The sequence below is a fragment of the Tasmannia lanceolata genome, unplaced genomic scaffold, assembly GCF_043159265.1.
Source record: "Tasmannia lanceolata isolate RefF3 unplaced genomic scaffold, GAP_Taslan_0.1 ptg000012l, whole genome shotgun sequence".
Classification (NCBI taxonomy): Eukaryota; Viridiplantae; Streptophyta; class Magnoliopsida; order Canellales; family Winteraceae; genus Tasmannia; species Tasmannia lanceolata.
The window spans coordinates 19597194-19623443 of NW_027518689.1; the positions used below are offsets into that span (position 1 = coordinate 19597194).

At 44.6% G+C, this 26250-nt stretch overlaps 2 protein-coding genes across 2 annotated transcripts; both read left to right on the forward strand.

The window, feature by feature from the left end:
- The first annotated feature begins 7684 nt into the window (after positions 1-7684).
- On the forward strand, positions 7685-11291 carry LOC143888611 (uncharacterized). Its single transcript, XM_077393053.1, has 2 exons — positions 7685-8048; positions 10327-11291. The coding sequence occupies exons 1-2, from the start codon at positions 7685-7687 to the stop codon at positions 11289-11291; spliced, it is 1329 nt and encodes a 442-aa protein (XP_077249168.1).
- Positions 11292-11636: 345 nt separating this feature from the next.
- On the forward strand, positions 11637-13710 carry LOC143888612 (uncharacterized). The gene is made up of 3 exons (XM_077393054.1): positions 11637-11853; positions 11957-12853; positions 13181-13710. The coding sequence occupies exons 1-3, from the start codon at positions 11637-11639 to the stop codon at positions 13708-13710; spliced, it is 1644 nt and encodes a 547-aa protein (XP_077249169.1).
- Positions 13711-26250: the final 12540 nt, after the last annotated feature.

The window sequence follows — 26250 nt, forward strand, 5'->3', positions numbered from 1 at the left end:
CAGCAAGCTTACTTTGACGCTTCTCTAAACTAGGGGCATTGAAACCGAGCAATCCGAAAGGAGATAATAATCATGACGGAAATACCGAAAGAGGAGATTAATGCCTCTTGACATGGTATTCGAAATACTCTAAGAGTGGCTAGGCCATACCCTTAATAAATAACACTTTAGATCCAAAAGTCAGCCTTCAGTGAGTTGAGTCCTTGGAGTTATAGTCGTCTTTGGATGAGTCCATTCAAATCCATTCCTACTTTTCCATTCATTTTCTTTTCCCTTTGAAGTCAAAGTCACTGGCGTTGAAAGAACTGCAGCACGCCCTCCAAGCGATGAAAAAATATTTCAGAGTAAATCCTGGTTTAGGTATCAGAAGGGGCAAGAGTCATCTTATTCAAACCTACCAGAGACCTTAAGCCTCCAGAAGTGAGCAAAGCAAGAAAGATATTCTTAGACTCAGCCATCATGGTGATTGTCCTACTTTCTCCTTACCAAAAAAAAAAAAAACCATGCAACTTAAAGCCTTCACAGAAAGAAGCATCTTTTCTTCAACCTCCATTGTTTTACCTCCCTAAGACTCTTGTCATGGAAGCACAAGTACACTAGGGGCATCTTTTATGACTTGCGTCATAAAATATGTCAAGCACAAAGGCAATCAGTGCCAATGTCTCCAGCAAGTTGAGATGAGAGAAGCTCGAGCACATCTCGAGTCGAACCTCCAAATTCCCCAGCTAAGCCTACTCCATAGTCAGCTCATCAGCAAAGCTAATCCCTAATGGAGTCTAACATCTACCTCCCAGAGAGTCCGCTGTCAGCTGCTCAAAGCACTCAATTCCCAACAGAATTCAATTCTTTCAAAAAGGGGTCAATATCCAAAATCCCAGCAAATCATGTGAGTCCGGTCCTCAGCAAAGAACTCGCACTCCCATTTTCTCGGCAGGAGACAAAATAATCTCCAAAGAAATCAATTTAAATCAATCAATCGATCAAAAGCGTGAGAGTATCAATCTTTTCACAAGAATTTTACTCCGCGAGCAAATTTCCATCGCTTGTTACTTCGTGAGGGTTCCGCATAACAGCGCTTTCTATTTTGATTAGTGCGTGAGGGTTCCGCCTAATTAAATTCCACCTTTTGTTACTATGAGAGCATCTAAGCCCGTCTCCTACGGCATCGAAGCCCGTCTTATACGGCATCCAAGCCCGTCTCATACGGCATCCAAGCCCGTCTCCTACGGCACCTAAGCCCGTCTCCTACGGCATCTAAGCCCGTCTCATACGGCATCTAAGCCCGTCTCCTACGGCACCTAAGCCCGTCTCATACGGCATCTAAGCCCGTCTCCTACAGCACCTAAGCCCGTCTCATACGGCATCTAAGCCCGTCTCCTACGGCACCTAAGCCCGTCTCCCACGGCACCTAAGCCCGTCTCATACGGCATCTAAGCCCGTCTCCCACGGCATCCAAGCCTGTCTCCTACGGCATCTAAGCCCGTCTCATACGGCATGTAAGCCCGTTCTACACGGCATCTAAGCCCGTCTCCTACGGCACCTAAGCCCGTCTCATACGGCATCTAAGCCCGTCTCCCACGGCATCCAAGCCCGTCTCCTACGGCATCTAAGCCCATCTCAGACGGCATCTAAGCCCGTCTCATACGGCACCTAAGCCCGTTTCATACGGCATCCAAGCCCGTTCTCGCACGGCATCCAAGCCCGTCTCCTACGGCACCTAAGCCCGTCTCATACGGCATCTAAGCCCGTCTCCCACGGCATCTAAGCCCGTCTCCCACGGCATCCAAGCCCGTCTCCCACGGCATCTAAGCCCGTCTCCTACGGCACCTAAGCCCGTCTCATACGGCATCTAAGCCCGTCTCCCACGGCATCCAAGCCCGTCTCATACGGCACCTAAGCCCGTCTCATACGGCATCTAAGCCCGTCTTCCACGGCATCCAAGCCCGTTTCTACACGGCATCCAAGCCCGTTTCTACACGGCATCTAAGCCCGTTTCTACACGGCATCTAAGCCCGTCTCCTACGGCATCTAAGCCCGTCTCCTACGGCATCTAAGCCCGTCTCCCACGGCATCTAAGCCCGTTCTCATACGGCATCTAAGCCCGTTCTCATACGACATCCAAGCCCGTTCTCATACGGCATCCAAGCCCGTTCTCGCACGACATCCGCCATCCTGAGGCATTCGCACGGCATCCAAGCCCGTCTCCTACGGCACCTAAGCCCGTCTCATACGGCATCTAAGCCCGTCTCCCACGGCATCTAAGCCCGTCTCCCACGGCATCCAAGCCCGTCTCCTACGGCATCTAAGCCCGTCTCCTACGGCACCTAAGCCCGTCTCATACGGCATCTAAGCCCGTCTCCCACGGCATCCAAGCCCGTCTCATACGGCACCTAAGCCCGTCTCATACGGCATCTAAGCCCGTCTTCCACGGCATCCAAGCCCGTTTCTACACGGCATCTAAGCCCGTTTCTACACGGCATCTAAGCCCGTCTCCTACGGCATCTAAGCCCGTCTCCCACGGCATCTAAGCCCGTTCTCATACGGCATCTAAGCCCGTTCTCATACGGCATCCAAGCCCGTTCTCATACGGCATCCAAGCCCGTTCTCGCACGACATCCGCCATCCTGAGGCATTCTTTTCAAAGTCTCCTGAGACTTTCCTTCCAAAGCCCCTTGCGGCATTCCTTCTAAAGACCCCTGAGGCATCCACTCTGAGTAAGACCCTTGTGGCATCTCACCCTTCAAGGATTCAATCTTTACAAAGTCATTTTCTTTACGTTTTCCTTTGTTAACCAAGTTTTCAGGGCAGGTCAAAATGCGTCGTCCTTTTGGCTTTGACATTCGTGTGACGAGCACCCTCTGCCAAAGAGGGGCATCTGTAGACACCTCATTTTGACCTGACCCAATTTTCAAAATCGAATAAATTCCCAAAAGCTTAGTGCAGAAATTTTTTGAAGAATCGAGCCCTGAATGCGAAGAAACCCCAAAATTTTATTGACCCACAGTGTTCACTAATTGATGCAAATTTTCCCAGGATGGTCAACCTCTCCGAGAGCGTCCCTACAAATTTCAGAAGAATTGGACGAGCAATGGGCATAGGCCATAGGATCAAAAGGAGAATGGATGGCTGAGATTAGGAGGAGGGTTTTAACCCTGGCTATAAAATATAAAAAAACCTCGTGGATACAAGGAGGGTGATTTTTTTTGGAAAAAAGGGGAAGGGCAGCAAAAAGAAAGGATCCAGAGAGAAGGAGCCGAGGCACCCTTCACCACCCTTCACCACCATCTACCCCCTCTCTTCACCTCCACCAACAGCAGCCACCAAGGGAGAGACCGCCATCTCCATTGATTCCGGCAAGCTTGCCGGAATCCGGCCTCGAACCCGAAACCCAAAACCCATCTCCATCTTGCCACCACCACCACCGGCCTCCCTCAAAACCCCATCACCACCACCACCGTTATCCACCACCTCCATCTCCACTGCACCAGCCACCATCCTCAATCCCCAAAACCCAAACCCATTTTCTCCACTCCAACAGCCGAAACCCACCTCCACCGAACCACCACCACCACCACCACCCATTCGAAAACCCTCTCCCACCCTCATCTCCTCCAACCCCCACCTCCAAAACCGAAACCCATTTCTACCCTAAACCCACCTCGAAAACCCATATCCTCCAACCACCTCCCTCAAACCCTCAAACCCTCTTTTTTCTTTCGTTAAAAAAAAAGAAAAAAAGAAAGAAGGGAAAACAGAAACAGAGAGAGAGAGAGAGAGAAACAGAGAGAGAGAGAGGGAGGGAGCTCGAGCTCCACCGCGCCACCACCAACCGCCGTGCCACCTCCGGCCGACCGATCTTCCCCTCCACCACCGCTACCTCCCATTTTCCAAAAAAAAAGGGAAAACAGAGAAAGAGAGAGAGAGAGAGAGAGAGAGAGAGAGAGAGAGATATATATATATATATATATATATATATATAGAGAGAGAGAGAGAGAGAGAGAGATTGGGGGTTGTCTTCTTCCGTCTCGTTCCTGCTAGCCATTTGCTCCGGCCACCGACCCTACCACCATTTTCTTTTATCCATTAAACCCACTTGGGTTTTCTTCCATTTACAGTCACTCCTCCCTTCATCTACCAAAACCCAAAACCATTTCTCATTTCTAACACTACTGATTCCGGCAATCTTGCCGGAATCCGGCTGTGTCGCGCCACCATTTCAGGCCATCACCTCTACCCCACTAATTCCCCTCTTCAATTTCAATTTCTTAATCCCAATTGGTCCCATTTTGGCCTTGTTGATACCCACGTCAAATACCCCATCAAAACCCATTTCAATTCCTATTATTTCAGCTTTCATCTCCGGCCTCTTAATTCAAGCTTCACCATCAGCTTCTCTTCCGGCATTTCCGGTACCGGCACCGATACTCCAATGAGCATTTGGTGACACCGATACTCCAATGGGCCTTTGGTGACTGCGATTTCGTCCAACACAGGTATGTGGAATTGCTATGTGTTAAGGGGTTTCATGGTTAGGGATACCCTTTATTATTTTCCATCATTCTCTTGAGAATATTATCAGTATAACTATGTTGGATTAGTGTATAATCTCAGCTGGTCTTCAATATTTAATTGCATGTCTTGGGCTTGCAAATCTGCAACCTCTTTGTTTCCCTGGGATACTCTTTGTGCTTCGGGATCCCCATCGATTTTGGGAACGCTTTGTCGGGTTTAGGCGATGACGGACGGCAACCTCTTGAGCCAAAAACCCCATTTCTATCAAAATGGATAAAAATACATAAAAATCAAATAACAAAAATCTAAAAAAAAAACATCAAGAAACAACAAAAGCGTATTTCGAAATGCTGTTTCGAATTACGTTGGCTTGATCCCTTTTCACAGGGTACGTAGGCAGCTTGGGATTCTCGTCCCAAGTTCAGTCAAACTTTTGAATAAAATCATTTAAACCCTTCAAAAATCATTTCAGCATACAAAAATATCTTTCAAGCTTTTCTCAAAAATGCAAAAACCAAAATGGGCGAGGATGGTGATTGCTAGGTCACTCGGAGCCTTCCTTTCATTTCATTTCCGATTTTGATCGTGGTCTTCTGGTTTTATCGGTTTTTCGACGTTTTATCGGGTTTTGGGACGGGCGACGACGTAGCGAGGCCCCTTCACAGGGATTGTCCTCGCTGAGCCCAACGATAGGCTATGACGATCGTGAGACTTATCCGATCTTTAGCGGATCAGGATCGCTGAGCTTGATTCATTAGAATCGCTCTCTGAGCCTATCGTACGCTCCCTTTTCTTCTCCCTACCATTCTCGGTCCTCATGTACCGTTGATTTTCCGATTCATTTCTTTCCCTGTATCTTTTAGCTCATTGTGTGTTTATCTTTGACTTCTTATGTGCTACTGTTAGCTTGTTTACTTTCCTAGCATGAGATTGATTATTATTTCCTTAGCATTATCACTTACATAGGCTCGCATGCTAGTGTGTTTATTCTATTGCTTCGGTAGTTTACAGCTGTGCTTATCTGTCCTCTCACCTGCTTAGTTGTAGCATTTATTCATCTTATCTTGATTATCTGCTTAGCTGTAGCTGTGCGTGTGGATGTTACGGCTTTTCTAGATGTGATGAGTTAGGATTAGATGCAGTGAGTTAGGATTTGGATGTTTATTTTCTTTTGCCCATCCCCGGGTCATGCATGCTTAGATAGACGTTTTCTCGGGGATGCTCGTTCCCATTTCACATGATTTTAGCCCAAAACTCTTCAAAATTAATTAAAAATGGCATAAGAGACCAGGTGCTTGCACTTGGGCGAATTTGGGGCGCTTAACACCTTCCCCATTCGTCATCAGGCACGAACTTTTGTATCTCTGGTTATCCGTTGCAACAGAGTATTTCATGGGATCCAGGGCCTACTTCCCTGGATGGCGACTCTTCTTTGTTATAGGTACATCTTGGTTCCGGGCTAGTCCTTGAATCGAGAGGTATCTCATTTGTATTGCCACCCATGCTGTGAGTGGCATCATTTCGAGAGTTCCTTGGTAGAGCTCTCCTTCACATTGTGGAGATCTTGGAGGATCGGCGCGGGATCTCGTGTCCCTCGCCCATTCGTCCTCGGGATCGGGCTCCACACAGGATGACTCTCCGACGAGGACAGGAAGTTCGATCTGTCCCTCAACCTTGACTACCTCTCCCGAGAAGCCGAAGAGATCTGAGTTTGCCGGCCTTAGGCGGTCGTCACCTATCATCATCCTTTCGAAGGCGTGATAGTACAGGATGTCGGCTGAACTCCCATTGTCTGCCAGGATTTTCTTCAACTCCCAGTTCGCGATGAGCATGGTTAGGACTAGGGCGTCGTCATGTGGTAATATCAGGCCGTCGAGGTCTGCGTCTGAGAAGGAGATCTCATTCTCCGTCTTCATCTTCTTGTCGCATGCGTGCATGGCATTGACTCGGCGTGCGTAAGCTTTTCGTGTAGCGGATGAGGTGCCACCAGCTGCCGGACCGCCCATGATTGTGCCGATGACTCCCCTTGGTTGGGAGCGGGGTACTTCTGGTTGTGGACTAGGCGGTGGAGGAGATTGTCTTCGGGCTGGGGGCGGTTGAGACCGCCGAGGACTCCGACCCTGGGGACCTCTCTCCTTGGGTTCGTTCCTGTGGGTGTCACCTCAGACATACTTTTTCAAATAGCCCCGGCTGATCAATTGCTCGATCTCCTCCTTCAGCTGCCAGCAGTCGTCCGTGTCGTGGCCGTGGTCCCTGTGGAAACGGCAGTATTTTGACTTGTCTCTCTTGTTCCCCTTGGAGATCATTGGGGTTGGCCACTTTATGAACTCCTCTCTGCTGATAGCAGCTAGTATGTGCCTTCGGGATGTGTTGAGAGGGGTGAAGTTTTCCTCCCTTCTTTGGGGGGACTTGTCTCTTCTAACAACCTTGTCATCCCTACGCGGCTTAGCAGGGTGCTTGTCTCAGTTCATGTGATCAGCGGCCCTCCTCCGATTCGAGTCCAGAGCAGCCAGAGTCTCTTCTACTGAAATATATTCCTCCGTCCCAGCCATTAGGTCCGCTAGGGAGAGTGGATTCCGGCGGGCCACTGCTCGGCGGAAATCATTGGATCTAGCACCTGCGAGGAGTGCGTTTGTAGCAGCCGAGGGGTCTAGATTTGGCACTTGAAGCGCCTCCCTGTTGAATCGGCTGACGAAGGCTTTGAGAGGTTCATTATCCTCTTGCCGCAAGGCCATTAAGGATGCTGTTGTCTTCCTTGGCCTGCGGCTACTCATGAAGTGGCGGACCAAGTCTTCCCCGAAGTCATCGAAACTGCTGATGGAGTTCGGTCTGATCCTTGAGTACCAGTCCCTTGCTGCACCTGTCAGGGTCGTCGGGAATGCTCTGCAAAGGAAGCCATCTGACGCACCGTGGAGGAGCATCATTGTTCGGAACGTCTCCAAGTGGTCCACGGGGTCAGTGGTCCCATCATACTGTGGAATAGTTGGCATTTTAAATCCCCTGGGTGCAAGGGCGGCCATGACGTCGTCGGTGGATGGCGTTCTGCTCGTGAACGCCCTAGAAACAGGCCGGCTTTGATCTTTAGCCAGCTCTTCAATTCTGTGGTCCATCTCTTCTATTTTCCGCAGCACCGGGTCAACTCTACGGTCTGGGGACCTGTTTCTTTCTGCAAATGGGCTCGACGCGGAGCCGGAGTGGCTTTCCGGACTTCTACGACGGGACCAGGATTTTGCTTGTGGCACGCGCTCTTCATGAGCTCGGTGCCTTTGTGGAGAGCGAGACCGCGACCTTCGACGGTGGTGCGGCTCTGTCTGTGCGTGCCTGGCCGCTGGGTGACGGACTTGTCTGGTGGAGTGGTGAGTTCGGTACTCACCATGGCGCGACGACTCTCCCATGTGGATATCTGGCCTCTCGGGGACAGGTCGTGGAGCTTCCGGAGGAGGTTGAGGGGGCGCCTGGAGTAACTGTTGGTACTGCCCAACGAGAGCTGTCATTTGCCGAAAGAGGGCTTGAACTTGCTCGGAAGTGGGCATGGGGTTGAGGTGCTCCGAACGAGGGTAGCTCTGTTCGGCCGTAGCAGAGGCTGCCACCACCAGCGAGGCGAGTCGCTCACTCCGAGTCCTGCCGGGTAGCACGGCTCGGGTAGTCCGTGCGATTGGCACCCGCGCACTCTTGCGCCCTGCCATTTTTGTAAAGTGATTGGAACAGCCTTTAGTTCTGGGGTCCCACGGATGGCGTCAATCTGTTGGGCCCGAAATTGGTTAACAGATATGACAGTAACGTAAGAGCCGAGCTGGGGGGCTCGAGGAGGTGAAATGGAGGGTAGAGTCCTGATTAACTGTGTCCTGCACAGAAGCAAACGAGGTCAGAATGGCCGACCCGGAGTGTACTCCGAACAGACCCTTCAACACTCAAGTCAGTAAGAGCCGGAGTGAAGGGGTGGTTTTTAGAGTGGCGGGTAAGAATTCAATACCCCGATTTATGAGCTTTAGAAGCCTTTTTATAGGGAAAGTTTGGGGTAGGTGGGGAGTTAATGCCCCAAAGCAGGTGTCGACCAGCTATAGGTTCAGGTTCACCTACTCCGAGGGAATTACCAAACTACCCCTGCTGACGTGGGTTCTGCAGTGGGCCCTCCTCTAGCCACATGTTGGAAGCCAACAGGCTGCTGCGTTTTTGCACCCCATCAGTTGGAAACGCATCGATCAACTTGTTTAAAGTTGGATCAATGGCACTTTGAGTGAAGAGGTAACTTCTCAGGTCATTGATTTGGACAATATAAAAAATACATGGGACTTCTTATCCCCGTTATTTTCTTCCACATTAGAATCTATTCTCTTCCACATTAGAATTTCTAATACATTGACATCCTCCCAGCAGCTCTTATCCTCGAAAGATTAGGTTCTATCAACATTCAATGGTCTCACGTGGATTTTTTTACTTCGGTGGCCACTTGACTAGAAGGTCTCCCTTCTCTCTATGATCTATCTGAAATATTGAGTACCAAAAAGAGTAGTTTCAAATCCTTGGCCTAAATAAAACAGTGTTGCTGACTCTGTTGCTTTCCTATCTTTTCATGGTTGCAACAACAATGCTCATCATGGTGGCTGTGACCCACCGGCTCCTCATATATGCCCATTTCAAACCCAAGCGGTGACTCTTTCCACAATCTCCTCATGGTTATCTATCATGGTGGTCATTATCATTTACTGCTAAGAGTGTGCCCTAAAAGCCACTTCTACTTGTATTGAAACTAAGCTATCTGCGGTAGAGTTTTAAAAACCCTTCTTTATTGGTTGTTGTAAGTAGGAGCCCCCCTAGCTCGCGACCATCTTCCCATCTTCTGTGCCACAAAAACCCTAGGAACGGACTTCGTCTTCTTCACAAAACCCTCAGCTCTTAGTCGTTTTGGTTTGGGGAAAAATCCTAGTTCGAATAGAAAACAAACACAAACCCTAGCTTCCTGTGGAGAGTTCGAAGAAGAGAAACCCTAAAACCATAGCGTGATTCTTGTAATTTATAGTCTCAATCGTTGCAACCCAACTTGATTCGAAGGGCTACTCGACTCGAAGAGCCCCAGATTCATCTATTTCAAATCCCCATTTCAGTTCCTATGGATGTATGTTTTTTTTTTTTTGATGTTTTGTTGTTGAATGGGTGATATTCCTATTCTCACTTTGTCACTAACGCAAACCCCAATTTTTCCAATCTTATTGCTTCTCCATAGTAAATAATATCTATATTTATGCATAGTGTAATGAATCCTTTTTTCCTCTTGTGGCCGGTAACAAATAGAACATTTTTATTTATATAGTGGGAACGGGATGGACAATGGAATTAATCCTTGTCTTTTGATGCATGCTAATAGTGGGAGATGCAAAGGCCATAATCCCAAATGTAATAATATATTGATATGGAAAGCGGTTATGAGGATTAACGAGACTGATAGGAATAATAACAAAGACTGCTTGCCCTGGATGTGATGAGTAGAAATTCAATAAGGCTCTGTTCACTTGCGTTCCCAGGAAAGCAAATCCCTGGAAAACAGCTTATTTTTTCCCTGACAAGACCTCGATAAGGCAGAATTTTGGTGTTCACTTGCTTTCCAGGGAAAATAGAATTACAGTGACTCTTGTCAGCATGTCCATGGAGAAGTTCACTACATTCATTCCCCCATCCATTATGCTCTTACAACCATTTATGCAAAAAATTCTGATCTCGAAAGAAGAAATTTGTGGAACTCAATCCGTAGTCTTTCTAGCATTATTAATTCCTCCTGGATTGTGTTTTGAAATTTCAATGCTGTTAGATTTGCAGACGAAAGATATGGAGGAGCTGGTCTTATTCAAGGAGATGTCGATGACTTCAACTCCTTCATCCATGACTGCTCTCTTGCAGAACTTAGAGCCATGGGGCATTTCTTTACTTGGTCAAACAGTTCCAGAAGAGGGATTCACAAGCTTAGAAGATTGGACAGATGCTTGGTTAATGAGGATTGGCTTTGCACTTACCCCCTATCCACTGCCACTTTAAAAAATTCTGGCCTCTCAGACCACTCCCCCATCATTATCCAGATTGAAGGCCAAGAGATCTCTAAACCCAAACCCTTTAGGTTTCACAACATGTGGTTAGACGATGCTTCCCTCTTTGAAGTAGTGGAAAGGGCTTGGGCTGTTGAAATTAAGGGAAATCCGATGTTCCAATTTGTAAAAAAACTGAAGGAGGTCAAAAGCAGAATAAAATCTTGGAATTATAATGTCTTTGGAAGAATTGATGTCCTCCTTCCTATAGCCAGACAAGAGTTAAAATCCATACAATCTCAGATTGCTGCTAACCCAACTGATCCCAACCTAAGAAATGTGGAAGCTGTAATCAAAGAAAAGGTCATCCAAACTGCAAACTTGGAGGAAGCTTTGTACAGACAAAAAGCCAGAATAAACTGGCTTAACTCTGGAGACTGTAACTCAGCCTTCTTCCACTCTGCTATGAAAGCCCGAAGAAATCTTAACTGCATAATGGGCTTCACTCTCCCTGATGGAAATTTAACATCAAACCCTGACCGGATCTCTGAAACTCTTGTGTCCTATTATCAACATTTGCTCAACTCTCAGAATACTAATTCTCATCCCATAAACATCCCTAATCCTATCAGCAAGCTGAGCCCTGAACAAGCATCCCTCCTATCCAGAAAAATCTCTAAGGATGAAATTGAATATGTTGTGAAATCTCGTGATGGGGACAAAGCCCCTGGTCCTGATGGTTTCAATGGGAAGTTTTTCTAGAGCTTTTGGTATCTTATTGGTGAAGACTTCATTAGAGTTATCCAGTACTTCTTTAACACCAGTAACCTCCTCCCTGAAGTTAATGCTACATTCATATCCCTTATTCCTAAAACCATCAATGCTTCCTCTCCTGAAAGCTTCAGACCCATATCCTTGTGTAATTTTCTTTATAAAACCATAACAAAGGTCCTTGCTAACCGCCTTCGAAATTTTATGAATTACCTCATCAGCCCCAACCAATCTGCATTCATAAAGGGTAGGCTTATCCAAGATAACATCCTTCTAGCCCAAGATCTTGTCCACAAGTTTCATCTTAAGAAGAAAAAGCCTGCAATATGCATTAACATGGACTTAAAAAAAGCTTTTGATAATGTTAATCACGAGTCCCTCGTCCTCTTCATGGAAAAGCTTGGTTTCAATGAGATTTGGTGTAGATGGATAAGGCAATGCATCCAAACTGCTTACTTCTCTGTTTTGATAAATGGCTCTCCCCATGGATTCTTCCCTTCCTCTAAAAGCCTAAGGCAAGGAGACCCTCTTTCTCCCTTGCTGTTTTGCATTTGTATGGAAATGTTTTCTCTAATCTTTGATTCTGCTCCTCTCTGGAAAAATCTCAACCCCATTCTCTCGGGGAACCGTCTCTATCTCCCACATTTTATTTGCAGATGATGTTCTCGTGTTTGCCGATGCTAATCCTGAGAACTCTAGAGGCATAAAAGAGTGCATCAATATGTTTAACTCCTGCTCTGGTCTGAGTGTTATTGTCAACAAAAGTGAAATTTACTTCACAGCTGGAGATTTACGCTTCAAAAATCAAATAGTCTCAACCCTGGGTTACCCTGAAGGAAAACTTCCTATCAAATACCTTGTGCTCCCCTTAATCACTACAAGGCTCTCCACTGGTGACTGCCAGCCTCTCCTTGGAAAAATTCAAAAGAAAATTGCTATGTGGTCTAACAAGGTCCTATCAAGATCTGGTAGAATCGAGCTCACAAATTCTGTCCTTAATGCTTTCCAACTCTACTGGTCTGCCTCCTTCCACATCCCCTCTGAAGTGCTTAATCGAATCGAAAGGATTCTCATAAATTACATTTGGGCTGGGAATAGTCAACAGAGATCCTACCACAATGTGGGATGGGATGTAATGTGCATGCCTAAAGCTGAAGGAGGAATGGGCCTCCGAAAACTGCAAGATATCAACCTAGCCTGCAAGTTCAAGCAACTGTGGAACCTTATCAAAGGCAACAACACTCTCTGGTCCCGCTGGTTCAATGAAAAATATGTTAGAAATCGAAATTTATGGACCATCAAAGCCCCTTCAATCATGTCTTGGGGAGCCAGAACTACTTTCAAGCACAGAGACATGGCCAAAAACTGTATCTGCTACATTGTTGATGATGGTAAGGGAATTGACTTCTTGACTCAGCCTTGGCACCCAGATGGACCAATACTTCAACAATACCCTGAAGGCCATACCTTGAGAGCTACCCCTACCAATATTAGTGTTGATCAGATATTCTCCAATGGCTCATGGGATCAAACTCTCATCCAAAGTCTCCCAGGTATTCACAGTATTCTTAAAAAATCCATTCTTATTCCATGTTCAGGCAATAAAGCGGTTTGAAAACCCACCTCGAATGGCAAATTTACTTTGAAAAGCTCCTGGAATCTCCTTCGCTCCAAATCCCAGAGGGTCCAATGGTTCTCATCCATCTGGTTCAAAGGGTTCATCCCCAAACACAGTTTCATAGGCTGGCTTGCTATCCAAAATAAGCTTACTTCTCGAGACAGATTGGTTTTTCTTGGCCCAAACAGAGAGACAAAATGTGTTCTCTGCAATTCCATGAGCGAAAGCACTGATCACCTGTTCTTCCGATGCTCATTCTCAGCCTGGATATGGAGATCCGTGCTTTGGAGATTCTCTATCCGTCGAAAACCCTTTAAATCCCTGAAAAATGAAGAGGACTGGATAAGGAATAACTTCAAAGGTAAGCTGCAAGCTACCACTGCTCTCAGAATTGCTTTCAATGCAGCCATTTACCATATATGGCTCGAAAGGAATTCTCGAATCCATGAATTGAAATCCACTCACAAGCAGAGTATACTCTCTGATATTCTCTTCTCCATTAGAACCAGATGTATCCACCTCCATCTAGATGAAGCTCCATCTTTCAGAGGGAAATGCCTAGCCAGTAATCTTCACCTCTCCTATTTCAAGGCCACAAAACCAGCTAAGTTCTGTTCTTGGGTCCCTCCAGCCACCCACCTTGCTAAGCTTAACACAGACGCATCTCTTTCTTATGTTTGGGGAGGTTTAGGAGGATTAATTAGCGAAGGCTCCGGCAAGATTACAGCTGCTTTCTCCATTAATTCTGATCCTAATCCCATCCAGAAACTTGAGTTAGAAGCCATACTGTAGACACCCCCATTTTGCTCTGCTTTGATCAACAAAGAAATTAGGGTTTCGCTGTCAATTTTTCAGTATTTTCCATTCCCGTGTTCGTCCCTTACGCTTTCTCAAATCTTTCTGGTCATTCCTGCAATGTTCTGATTTTTTTTTCCGTTGAGTATTGAGAAGGGTTATTCATGAGAATCCGAGCAAAAGAGAATGTGGGACCCGCTGGTGTGGGACCCGTTTGTGTGGGACCCGCTGGTGTGGGACCTGCTAGTGTGGGACCCGTTTGTGTGGGACCCGCTGATGTGGGACCCGTTTGTGTGGGACCCGCTGATGTGGGACCCGCTTGTGTAGGGCCCGCTGATGTGGGGCCCGCTTGTGCGGAACCCACAAAGTGGGACTCACCATTAGCATGACTTAACTTTCTCTACCATTTCCACTAACTTCATTTTTCCCTTTAAAATAACACCATTATCTCCATTACCATTATATATTCCATTATCCCCACCACCATTATCTCCATTACCATTATATATTCCATTATCCCCACCACCATTCCCACCATTACCATTATATATTCCATTATCCCCACCACCATTCCCACCATTACCATTATATATTCCATTATTCCCACCACCATTCCCACCATTACCATTATATATTCCATTATTCCCACCACCATTCCCACCATTACCATTATATATTCCATTATTCTCCACCACACCCACCATTCTCATTTTTTATTTCCACCTCTCCACTAAGTTTTTCACTATATAAAGAGAGGTGATGAGAGGAAGAAAAGAGGAGAAAAACAACACATTGTTTTTGGATAGTTTTCTCTTTCTCTCCCTCAATATCTCCCTCCCTCAATATCTCTCACTCTCTCACTCTCACACTATCATTATCCACTTTCTCTCCTTATTTGTTTCTCCCCATCTCTCTCCCTTGTTCCATATAAAAAAAAATATAAAAGAAAATAAAACAAAGAAAAAGAGAAAGAAAGCGGAAGCGGATCAAGCGGCGGTGCGATTTTCGAATTTTTCGGCTCTCGGATTCGACGAGGATTTCGATCACAGGTAGGTACTTAATTTTTAGATTTTTCTAGAATTATTTGGTATATTTGCATGATTTTTAGTATTTAATTGGATTTAGTTGAAAATTAAATATGTATGCTCAAAATCATGATCTCCATGAGTGTTTCGAAAATAAAATATATACTAAATGAATTCCAAAATTAATGAAATTTCGTGGGAAACTAATATGATACCAGTACATTCTACCATGAAATTTTGAGAATTTGTAGAATTTGTTTGGTATATTATTTTATGCTTTCTTTGAAATTTACCAGCTTTTGAAGGAATTGTTACTGACATCAGATCACAACTAAAATTCTTAAAATTTTTACAGTAGTCTTCAATCTCACATTTCTAGTTACTGTAAAAGTTTCAAGTGATTTGGATCTGTTTTCATATGGGATGTAGGGTTAATTCATAATCTGGTCTGAAAATTAAAAAATCTGAAACTGATAGTAAATGGTTTCCAAAATTCATGAAAATTTCTCAGTATGTTATTTTTACTTATATCTTATTACTGTAGAAATTTCATTGAATTTAGATTCATATTTCTAGTGGTTTCTGTGTTATTTGTGCAATCTGGTCAATCAATTGTTAAATCGAAATTAAATATGAGCTTAATGTAAAAATCTGTAAAACTCTTCCCGTAAGCTACATTTCATCATATCTTGCTGCTGTAGAAATTTCAACTCATTTCGAATTTGTTTGCAATAATTTCACTTGTAAAATCACTCATATGCTTAAAATTGATAAAATCCATTGAAAATTCGAAATTAATTAAAAATCATTGTGAAAATTTCCAAAGAACCTTAAATTTTGTCACATGTTCACTCCTTAATCCATTGAAACAGAAATTTTAGGATCTTTAGATTTTCCTGGAAAAATGGCCAGTGCATCCATAATCGTATCCCAATTGCAACCGATCTTTGACAATTTGAATACTTAAGCTATAGCATGTTGTTGGCTCCGAGGTTACTGTCCACGGAAATCCTGAGATATGCCAGGCAATAAGATGTTATAACCTAAGTATTAAATTGCGCAAGGAAAGAACGCACGATTCCCTTCCTTGGATGCTATTCTGGGCCGAAATTGGTGAACCCTAGAACCATTGGTAATCCTCAAGTGTCCATAAATCGAAAATCCATGAAATCTGAAATTAATTAACTTCAAGAATTTGAATTGATTTGTCTCGAGTCTTTCGGAACCATTGGATTATGGTTTCCAATCTAAGAACCATTAGAGCCCAATTTAGGAACACTAGTGTTGTGTCGTGTCCTAAATTTTAGGGAGTCCTAGAGTTAGGAGTCCAGCCTCATCACGGACGCTTGCTATGTATAGCAACCGTACCATAGGTCTAGTTACACTAGTCACCCAATCTTTCCTTAAGACAAGCCTAGTAAACTAGGATGTAGGCAAACCTGCATTAGTCTAAGGGACAACTTGCATTCAGATAAGAATCATATAGCATCTTAGATGAAATCCTAAGATAATAAAATCCTCAACTTGAATTAAATAATTCCTCTTAAAACTGTTGAAACAGTCAAATCCGTCTAAGTCGGTGTCCTAGTTGAGTTAGGCATATATAGCTTAGCTTAGGTGCACCGAACTACGTCGACTCTGATCCCAGTAAGGCTTGGGTACGTAGGCAGCTTGGATGTCTGATGGCATACCACCCGCGAGTCGGCACCACAAACAAATTGTGGTGTTTTGTATATTAATTTTCTTGTAAATACTTAATCAAATCAGTTAGGGTTTTCCATGAAATTAGAATTCTAGGAGAACTTTCACTTAGAATGAATCCAGACAAATTAATAAATCAAGATACACATCTAGGATTCACATTGAAATTAGATTCTAGGATGCATGTCACTTAGTTCGCACATTAACATAGAGTTGAATGAGCCATTTAAAATAAATTTAAAAGAGTTAGCTTTTGGAATCGAAGACCGATTATCGGACAAGAATGGTGCATGTGGTGGATAACTCCCCATACCTTCCATTCTCGTAACCAGGTAGCGAGTCTAGATTTCTGGTTAATTATGGGTCCTAGATCCCACATCTAGGTGGCGACTCTGTCAGTCTCTTTCGTGTGGAATTCGGATTGCCTTAGTGATCCCAAGTTCACAGGAAAGACGAATCAATAATAAAATGCACACGCCAATCGCGTGGGTACGAGAGACCAAAGGAGAGCGCGCGGCGGCTCGCGCCCCACGCCCCTCTCGCGGGATCATGTCCCACAGTCTGGCGACTCTGCTGGGGACCACCTAACTTCATTACAATTCCAAAGGATAACTCATTTGAATCTATTTTAACTGGCTCATGAAAACTCTATCTCTTTTATGCTTGTTAGATTAGTTTGTATGCTTTATTTTCTCATCACATATACTCAAACTTAATCTAACAAAACCTGAAGGCATCATATATTGCGCGAACTTATTGCACACACTTACATCACTTTCATCTAAACCCCTGCATCTCACATGCACCCACGTCCTATTTTAGGAACCCGGAGTGTTATCTAGCATGGTTGACTGGGATTTCATCACCTGGTGCCTCTGTGCTAGAGAAGCATTCCACCCTTAGCCTAGTACCTTTATGGTACGTAAACGGATCTCTTGTTCACGTACTGATACGCCGGACACTGGTACAGTATATCGAACAGGGATTCGCGCTAAGGGAACTCTTGGCCTTACCCCTAGATTAACCCACACATGCATGTAGTATACGAACACATGTGCATCACGTGTGTGAGCCTAGTTTAGGATATCCTACCTATTTGTGTCTAGATTAGGCCGTAGACCATCTTCTAATGGCTACGATCGGTCCTAGGTACACAAACAAAGTCATGAGTCGAGATCCTCTCTCCACTCCGCTAGATTAGGATTAGGGTTGATGCCTTCAGGTAACACTGATAAAATGTGCAAAGATTAAAAAACTTTCCCTTTGGGGTTAGGATTTAAATCCCATTCATTTCCAAAGATCTCATAGGATTAGTCATTCATGATCCATCCGTTGAAAGCAATCTTATGCTATCTCATCTCATCTCGATCGTACGATTTTTAATCTTATATTATCTGATTCGATCGAGTATCCATACTTCCTTTATATTGGTAGGAACTCATCCTAATCTCATGTTCATGTAATCCTGATTATCCCTGTATCCTTTCTCCTGGCTTACAGACACCATGTCTACTCGTACAATTCTTGATTGGATCCGTGGTACATTAAGAGAATCCCATATCTATGCCATAAGTGAGCAAGAGAAAAATCTCTTCGGTTACGTGGCCACCATCAAGCTCGATTGGGGATTACTCTATGCTGCATCAGAGTGTTGGGATCCCGATCATCATGTCTTCCGTTTTGGCAACCAAGAAATGTGTCCCACCTTTGAAGAATGGTGTGCCTTATTGGAATATCCTGTAGATGGCCCTCTGGTGAAGCCATCTTACGTGTCGGATTATCGTCCTTTGTTCCTTCGCTTGATGAATAATCCAGATGAATCCATGAACTCTTTCATCAAAGACCAGGAAGTGTCCATGCAACAACTGATTGACATTTACCCTCCTGTTGGGCATATTGGTGCTGTTGATATTCAAAAAGCCCGAGGTCGCGCTCTGAGATTCTGCTCCTTTGCTAGGTTCCTCACTGTCCAGCCTTCTCGCTGTGCGTCAGCTGTTCTCTTGGACCTCGTTGATCAGATGGATCGTGGCGCCAATCCAATTCCTACTATGCTTGCAGAAACCTTCAATGGATTGGATGAGATGGCTCGTCTTCGTGCCAGCTCAGGTCCAGGCTCTTATGTTCGATCTTTTGTTGGGTCCTTCTCAGGATGTCCTGCATTACTTCACGTGTGGTTATGCCACAAGCTAAAAATTGCAGCTCCTGTGCATTTTGATCATACGTTATACACCTTCAGTGAATGGCGTCATGATGTTTCTTTCAATCATAAAGGCGATTGGGCTGAGTGGTTGAGTTCTCGCCATGAAGATCAGATTTATTGGCAAATCCCTGGAATCCAAGAAGCTGTCTTCAATACTGGAGAAGCTAACTACGTTCGCCTTCTTGGCCTCAAAAAGACTTCCTTTTATATTCCTGCCAGGATTCAGCGTCAGTATGGAAGGGAGCAATCCATTGTGCCTCCCCTTCGTCATTTCTATCCGCCTGAGGATCTCAAGCCCAAGATTGTCAAAGCCGTTTCATCTGCTTGGGATGTTCGAGTCATCAAATCTTTCAAGGAGTCAGTTGAGGAAGATAGTCGTCCAAAGAAGAAGTCTAGAAAGAGTGCTTAATGTCATGTTTTCTCTTATCAGTCTATCTTTGAAAGATCGAACCATGTACTCAAGCTTTAATGATCTATCAATAAAAGTTCACCTTTTTCTTTCAGTATCTTCGTCTATGCATACATCAGTGTCTACTTCTTTCTGATTTTAAATATGTCTTTCAAATATTACAGGGCCGTAGACACCATAGCTAACCCTAATACTCCTTGGGTTCGGGTCTCTTCTCGATTACAGAGGAAATCTGTATCCCCGCCACCTTCTCTGAGAACCCCAGCATCTCATTCTTTCCCGTCCTCATCCTCACCAATGGCAGAAAACCAGGACAGTCCTCCACTCGCTGCTATCACCGATACTCTTACCTTGATTCTCCGGCAGCTTCAAGAACTCAAGGAAGAGAACCAAGTTATCAAGGCTCAACTTTCTGAGAAGTTCGGACAATCGTTGTCCAAGGATAAAGGGCCTGTGCACCAAGCAGCTACTTCAGCAGCACCTGTCCAGCCAGTGTTCATCAATATCCATGATAAAACCGAAGAAGATTTGGAAAAAGAGCAGTATAGCGAGAATCGCAGTAGACCTTCTCAGTCCATGGTTGATAAGTCTGTTATGGAGAAATTAGAGACTCTTACCAGAAAAGTTCAAGACATTCAGTTTCAAGACCAGGGTAGTTTCAATCCCAGTGATCTTACTCTATTTCCCGAAATCCGCCTTCCTGCTAATTTTCAAATGCCCGATTTCGACAAATATGATGGTGTGGGTTGTCCAATCACACATTTACAAATGTTCACCATCATGTGTCAGCCTCAAGGCTTATCTCCTGAGCAAATGGCTCAATTGTTCCCAGTTTCCCTAACCAAGGTTGCTAGGAGATGGTTCATGGTCTTGGACAAGACTCGTTACAGGACATGGAAGGATATCGCCGAGCAATTCATCAGGCAGTTCAAATATGATGATGGGACAGAAATCACCAGAAAGGATTTAGAGAGAACAAAACAAGACTCGAGAGAATCCTTTCTGATTTTTGTGAAAAGATGGAGGAGAATAGCAGCTCAGATGATGGAGCGCCCGTCTGAGGAGGAGCAAGTCCAGATAATCATGAAAAATATTTCCCCCCAGCTCCAGTATCACATGTCATTGCAATACTATCCAGACTTCAAACACTTCATTGTGGCTGGCACCCAGATAGAGGAGGCTATGGCTCAAGGTGTATTCAACCGTAGCAACCCAAATCCTAGAGATTTCAAAAAATCCCCACCAGCCCAAGTCAGTAGTATCTCCCATTCCAATGCTCAATCCTCTAAATCCCAGGAACCTCTAGTAATGGACTATGCTCAACCTGCGACCGCACCTCGGCAACAAGCCCGGGTAGAATTTACTCCTCTTCCCATTCCATCTTCGGAGGTGCTTAAGCAGTGTCTGGCTTCAGGTCGCATAACCCTACCTGCCACCCGGCCTCCCCCCAATCCTTTACCTGCCAATTGGCGAGCCGACCTACACTGTGAGTATCACAGGGGTCCTGGTCATCTTACAGACAATTGCATCGCCTTGAAATTCAGAATCCAGAAACTTATTGATGAGAAAGTCATTGCATTCCAACCAAGACCCAATGTTACCCAAAACCCGCTACCTGGTCATGCTAATCCTCCCGCTGCCGTTAATGCCATAACCATAGGAGATCCTGAGTTTGACCCTCTCACCCTCATATGTGCTTTAGAACCCATTTCTGAACCCGAAATCATCTTCTGTGATGAATCATACCTGAGGGAGTCTGTACCTCCCTTGGTAATCACCTATGAGCCACAAGTCCCTCAAATTATCACCTATGGTGAGCCAGAATTGGATGAAGTCAGACATGTGACAAGGGGTGGAAGAATTTTCAAACCTGCTGAATTAAGAGTCGAAAATCCAGGGGCATTGGCTCGAGGAGAGGACCCGCAATACGTGAAGGACCCAGATGATGAAGTTGTTCAGCAGTTGAAGAAAACTCAGGCTGTCATATCTGTTTGGGGGTTGTTGATAGCATCGAAGAAACACAGAGAGGCTGTGTTGAAAGAACTGAATACCACACAGGTGTCCTCAGAAATATCTCCAGAGCAACTAGCTGAAGTTGTCGCTCTGACACACGCCACCAGGGCCATTAGTTTCTCAGACCAGGAGCTGCCTCCTCAAGGTCGGAATCATGCTAGAGCTCTTCATGTCACTGTTGTTTGCGAATGCAAGAAAGTACCGTCTGTGCTGGTAGATAATGGATCCGCGTTGAATGTATGTCCATTAAGAACTGCCATTACCTTGGGTTTCGGTCCCACTGATTTTGCCGAATCAACCCTTGGTATCCTCGCATATGACAATACCCGCAGAAATGTGGTCGGAGTCCTTACCACCAGGATCGTTATAGGCGGTCAAGAATTTGAGGTGGAATTTCAAGTTATTGATATCAAAGCCTCGTTCAATATACTTCTGGGACGACCCTGGTTGCATAAGGAAGGTGTTGTTGCCTCAACCCTTCATCAAAAACTGAAGTTCATTAAAGAAGGAAAATTGATCACTGTCAGAGGCGACGAAGAGCCAGAAATAGGGCAGATAACAGGAGAAACTCGGATTCTTCCAGTTACAAAAGCAGATGATTACAACTTGAATGGTTTCCCATTCGATGTTACTGCTATTTCCTATGAAGATGCCTCTCGGGAGGAGTTGTATTTGCCTTTTGCCATCAGTCCTGTGGTTGCCAAGATGATGAGAAAAATGAACTACTTTCCGGGTATGAATTTAGGCCGTGATCCAAGCAAAGCGTCTCACTGGCGCCCAATCAAAGCAAACTCTGGAGCTTTCGGTCTTGGGTATATACCTACTGAGGAGGAGGAGGAATCCATGAAAGAATTGTTGAAATTGAAGGAAGAAATCCGCCGCACTGGAAGGATACTCCCGATGACTCCATATTCCTTATCAATGAATGGTCACTTTATCAAAGAAGGTGAGACTTCTCCATACTATGGGTTTTCTGAACCATGGTATGACTCAGTAACAGGGATCATGATACCGGGTTTTGAAATATTCAGTGGCCTTGCTCTCCCAGAAACAGAACCGCCGGTATATTGTGTTGAAAAAACTGTTGAGGATTGGATAGTCTGCCTTGAGCCAGATATGTTGGGGTCTTTGTTCGAAGAAGATGTGCCTGATGTTGTTTGTCAGGAGTTGCCCGTTTTAGATCATTCTAAAAAGCAAGAAGAGACTGACTGTGAAGATGTGCTGGTGGCAGTTATTCAGAGTAATGATACCTTTACTGAACCTCAGAGTCAGATTGCACCTGCAACAGAAAATCTTTCAAACTGGAGTTCTGATGTTTTTCCACCTTATTATATTGCTAAGTCAAGTCTAGTCAAGTCGAGTGAATCGGTGTCAGTGCCTAGTCCAGGCGAGTCATTTTCTGAGTTTATTTACTATGTGAATCCTGAGCCTGTTCAGGATGAGTCCAATGATAATGATGTAACTTCTTTCAATTCAATGAAATCTGATTCTCAGTATGTCTCTGTGTTTGCTTCTGACTTTAATAATAATGATAACACTCCCTCCTCAGACGAGGAAGAGGGGATCGACGAAACTCCCTTTGAATTACAGCATATGCTCAAACAAGAGGAGGAGCGCCGAGCCCAGCCTCTTAAAGATGAAATCGAAATTATAAACATCGGAACAGAAGATTTAATACAGGAAATACGAATTGGAAATACTCTATCATCTGAAGAGCGCGATGAATTAATAAACCTACTTAAGGAACATAAAGAAGTTTTTGCCTGGTCCTACAAAGATATGCCCGGGTTGAGCGAAGACATTGTTCAACACAAGCTACCTTTGTTGCCTGGGATTAAACCTAAAAAGCAGAAGCTAAGGAGAATGAAGCCTGAGTGGGTCCTGAAAGTAGAAGAAGAGGTTACTAAGCAGTTGAATGCTGGATTTCTGCAAGTGGTGGAATATCCAGAATGGCTCGCAAATATAGTACCTGTACCGAAGAAAGATGGAAAGGTGAGAATGTGTGTAGATTTTAGGGATTTGAACAAGGCAAGTCCAAAAGATGATTTCCCTCTACCACATATCGATATCTTGGTGGACAATACGGCCGGGCATGAATTACTATCTTTCATGGATGGTTTCTCGGGCTACAATCAAATTAAGATGGCACCCGAGGACATGGCTAAGACCTCGTTCATTACACAATGGGGGACATATTGCTATCGGGTAATGCCATTTGGTCTTAAGAATGCTGGTGCGACGTATCAAAGAGCAGCTACAGCCTTACTCCATGACATGATACATAGAGAAGTCGAAGTTTATGTCGATGATATGATTGTAAAAGCTAGGGAAAGGAGGGATCACATCCCGAACCTCAAGAAGTTCTTTGAAAGAATACTCAAATACCAGCTTCGCCTGAATCCTAGCAAGTGTGTATTCGGGGTTACCTCTGGTAAGTTGTTAGGATTCATGGTGAGTCAAAGGGGTATAGAGGTGGATCCTCAGAAGATTAAGGCTATCCAGGAGATGCCGCCGCCTAGAACCGAGAAGGAAATTCGGGGATTCCTAGGAAGGATACAGTTCCTAAGGCGATTCATCGCTCATCTGACATCAACTTGTGAACCTATCTTTAAGCTCTTAAAGAAGAACTCTTCCAAAGAATGGACAGAGGAATGTCAGCAGGCCTTTGAAAAGATAAAGCAAAGTTTGTCTGAACCACCGATAGTAGCACCAGTGATACCGGGACATCCATTGCTGCTTTATTTGTCAGTAACAGAAACCACAATGGGTTGTATGTTAGCGCAGCAAGATCCAGAAACCAAGCATGAAAAGGCTGTGTATTATCTTAGCAAGAAGATGTTGGAGTATGAACAGAAGTATACTGTCCTAGAAAAAACCTGCTTAGCCTTGGTTTGGGCTACTCAGCGACTCAGGCATTACATTTTATCACATAAGGTCTTGCTCCTGTCAAGGATGGATCCTCTGAAATATCTCTTTGAAAAACCAGCCTTGACAGGCAGGACTGCCAGATGGTTATTGTTGTTGTCTGAGTTTGACATCACCCATGTAACCCAAAAATCAGTAAAGGGCCGAGTCATTGCTGAACAATTGGCAGAAGCACCCCGAGAAGAAAATCAGCCTTTCAAGACGATGTTCCCAGATGAAGAGATCATGATGGTAGAAGATGAATATCCAGAAACTGGTTGGACCCTCTATTTTGATGGAGCAGCAAACCAAACAGGGCAAGGAGTAGGGGCATTGCTTGTGTCACCCCGAAATGAGCATGTTCCCCTTGCAGTTAAGTTACAATTCAATTGCACCAACAATATGGCAGAGTATGAAGCATGCATTGTTGGGCTTGAGGCAGCATTGGCCTTAGGCATAGAGAATCTTGACGTATATGGAGATTCAATGTTAATCATTTGCCAAACCCAAGGAGAATGGAGAACCAAAGAAGAAAAGTTGCTGCCATATCATGAATACTTGGATATTCTCGCTAAGCAATTCCAGCACATCACTTTCAGTTATTTGCCAAGGTTGAAGAATAGATTCGCCGATGCCTTAGCGACGTTAGCTTCTATGATTGACATACCTCACAATATGAAAATGAGGCCCATCACGGTTCAAGAGCAATGGGCTCCTGCATATGTTGATGCTATAGAGATAGCTGCAAGATGTCCCGATGGTAAACCATGGTATACGGACATAAAGAACTACATCTCGGGCCAGGGGCATCCCAATGAGGCGTCGAATAAGGAGATAAGGACTTTGCAGAGATTGGCGGCTAACTTTGTCATTTGTGGAGGAGAGCTGTATCGACGGTCCTTCGACGGAATTCAACTCTTATGTGTCACTGAAGATCAGGCAGAAGAAATTCTCGCAGATGTTCATGAAGGGGTGTGTGGACCTCATATGAATGGGAAGATGTTGTCAAAGAAGATCCTACGTCTGGGGTACTATTGGCCAACATTGGAAGCAGATTGTCACACATTTGTGAAGAAATGCTATAAATGTCAGATACATGCGAATCTCATCCATGTACCACCTACCGAATTGCATTCTCTTACTTCTCCTTGGCCGTTTTCGGTTTGGGGAATTGACATTATTGGCAAAATTTCCCCTAAGTCATCCAGTGGTCACGAGTACATACTCGTTGCAATTGACTACTTCACTAAGTGGGTTGAGGCCGCTTCTTATGCAAAGCTTACATCCGCATCAGTTGCTAAATTCATACGAACCAACATCATATGCAGATATGGGATTCCCCATGAACTTATCTCAGATAACGGATCTCATTTCAAGAAAGAAGTTATCATTCTTTGCGAAGAGTTCAAGATTAAGCATCACAAATCCTCACCTTATCGGCCGCAGACAAATGGAGCAGTGGAAGCTGCAAACAAAAATGTCAAGACTATCATTAGCAAGATGTCAGAAACTTATAAGGATTGGTCGAATAAGTTGCCGTACGCCTTGTGGGCTTACAGAACATCAATTAGAGCTTCAACTGGGGCAACCCCTTACTCTCTTGTTTATGGTATGGAAGCAGTGCTACCTGTAGAGATTCGTGTACCTTCGCTCCGAGTATTGGCTGAAGTCAAGTTGCCAGAAAATGAATGGGCAGACGCCAGATATAAAGAGCTGAATATGCTAGATGAAAAGAGGTTAAAAGCGCTTTACCATGTGCAGGGTTATCAGCGCAGAATAGCCCGGGCTTTTAATAAAAAGGTTAAAATCAGAGATCTCGAAGAAGGCAACCTTGTTCTAAAAGAAAACCGAGCACCAGTGTTTGACCCAAGAGGCAAATTCAAGCCTAATTGGTCAGGGCCATACATCGTGGACCAAATCTTACCTGGAAAAGCCGTCAAGCTCCGTAATTTAAATGGAGAAATATTGCCGGAACCAACAAATCTTGATCAACTCAAGAGGTTCTATGCTTGAACACCAGAAGGCCGTCTTTTGGCCGAATAAAACCCAAATTCATAACCCAAAATCAAAAAATATATAACCTTTTGCAAACCCTTTTGAGCCTACATAAAATTTTCCTTCAAAACCCAATGTACTAGGGGCATTCCCCTGAACTACGCATGACCTGATTCCTACACTGGGATACGTAGGCAACCTGTTCACAGGTTCGGTTGAAACTCTTGCAAAACCTTAAGCCATTTTTTGAAAAGCTCTACCTCACCTGTAAAGTCCTTTTGGTGTTCAAG

Coding starts and splice junctions, on each gene's coding strand:
- LOC143888612 (XM_077393054.1), top strand. CDS start 11,637: ATGGACTTAAAAAAAGCTTTTGATAATGTTAATCACGAGTCCCTCGTC. Junction 11,854..11,956: donor TCCCTTGCTGTTTTGCATTT/GTATGGAAATGT, acceptor TTTTATTTGCAG/ATGATGTTCTCGTGTTTGCC. Junction 12,854..13,180: donor TCTCATCCAAAGTCTCCCAG/GTATTCACAGTA, acceptor GCTCATTCTCAG/CCTGGATATGGAGATCCGTG.
- LOC143888611 (XM_077393053.1), top strand. CDS start 7,685: ATGGGCTCGACGCGGAGCCGGAGTGGCTTTCCGGACTTCTACGACGGG. Junction 8,049..10,326: donor TGCTCGGAAGTGGGCATGGG/GTTGAGGTGCTC, acceptor TTAGATTTGCAG/ACGAAAGATATGGAGGAGCT.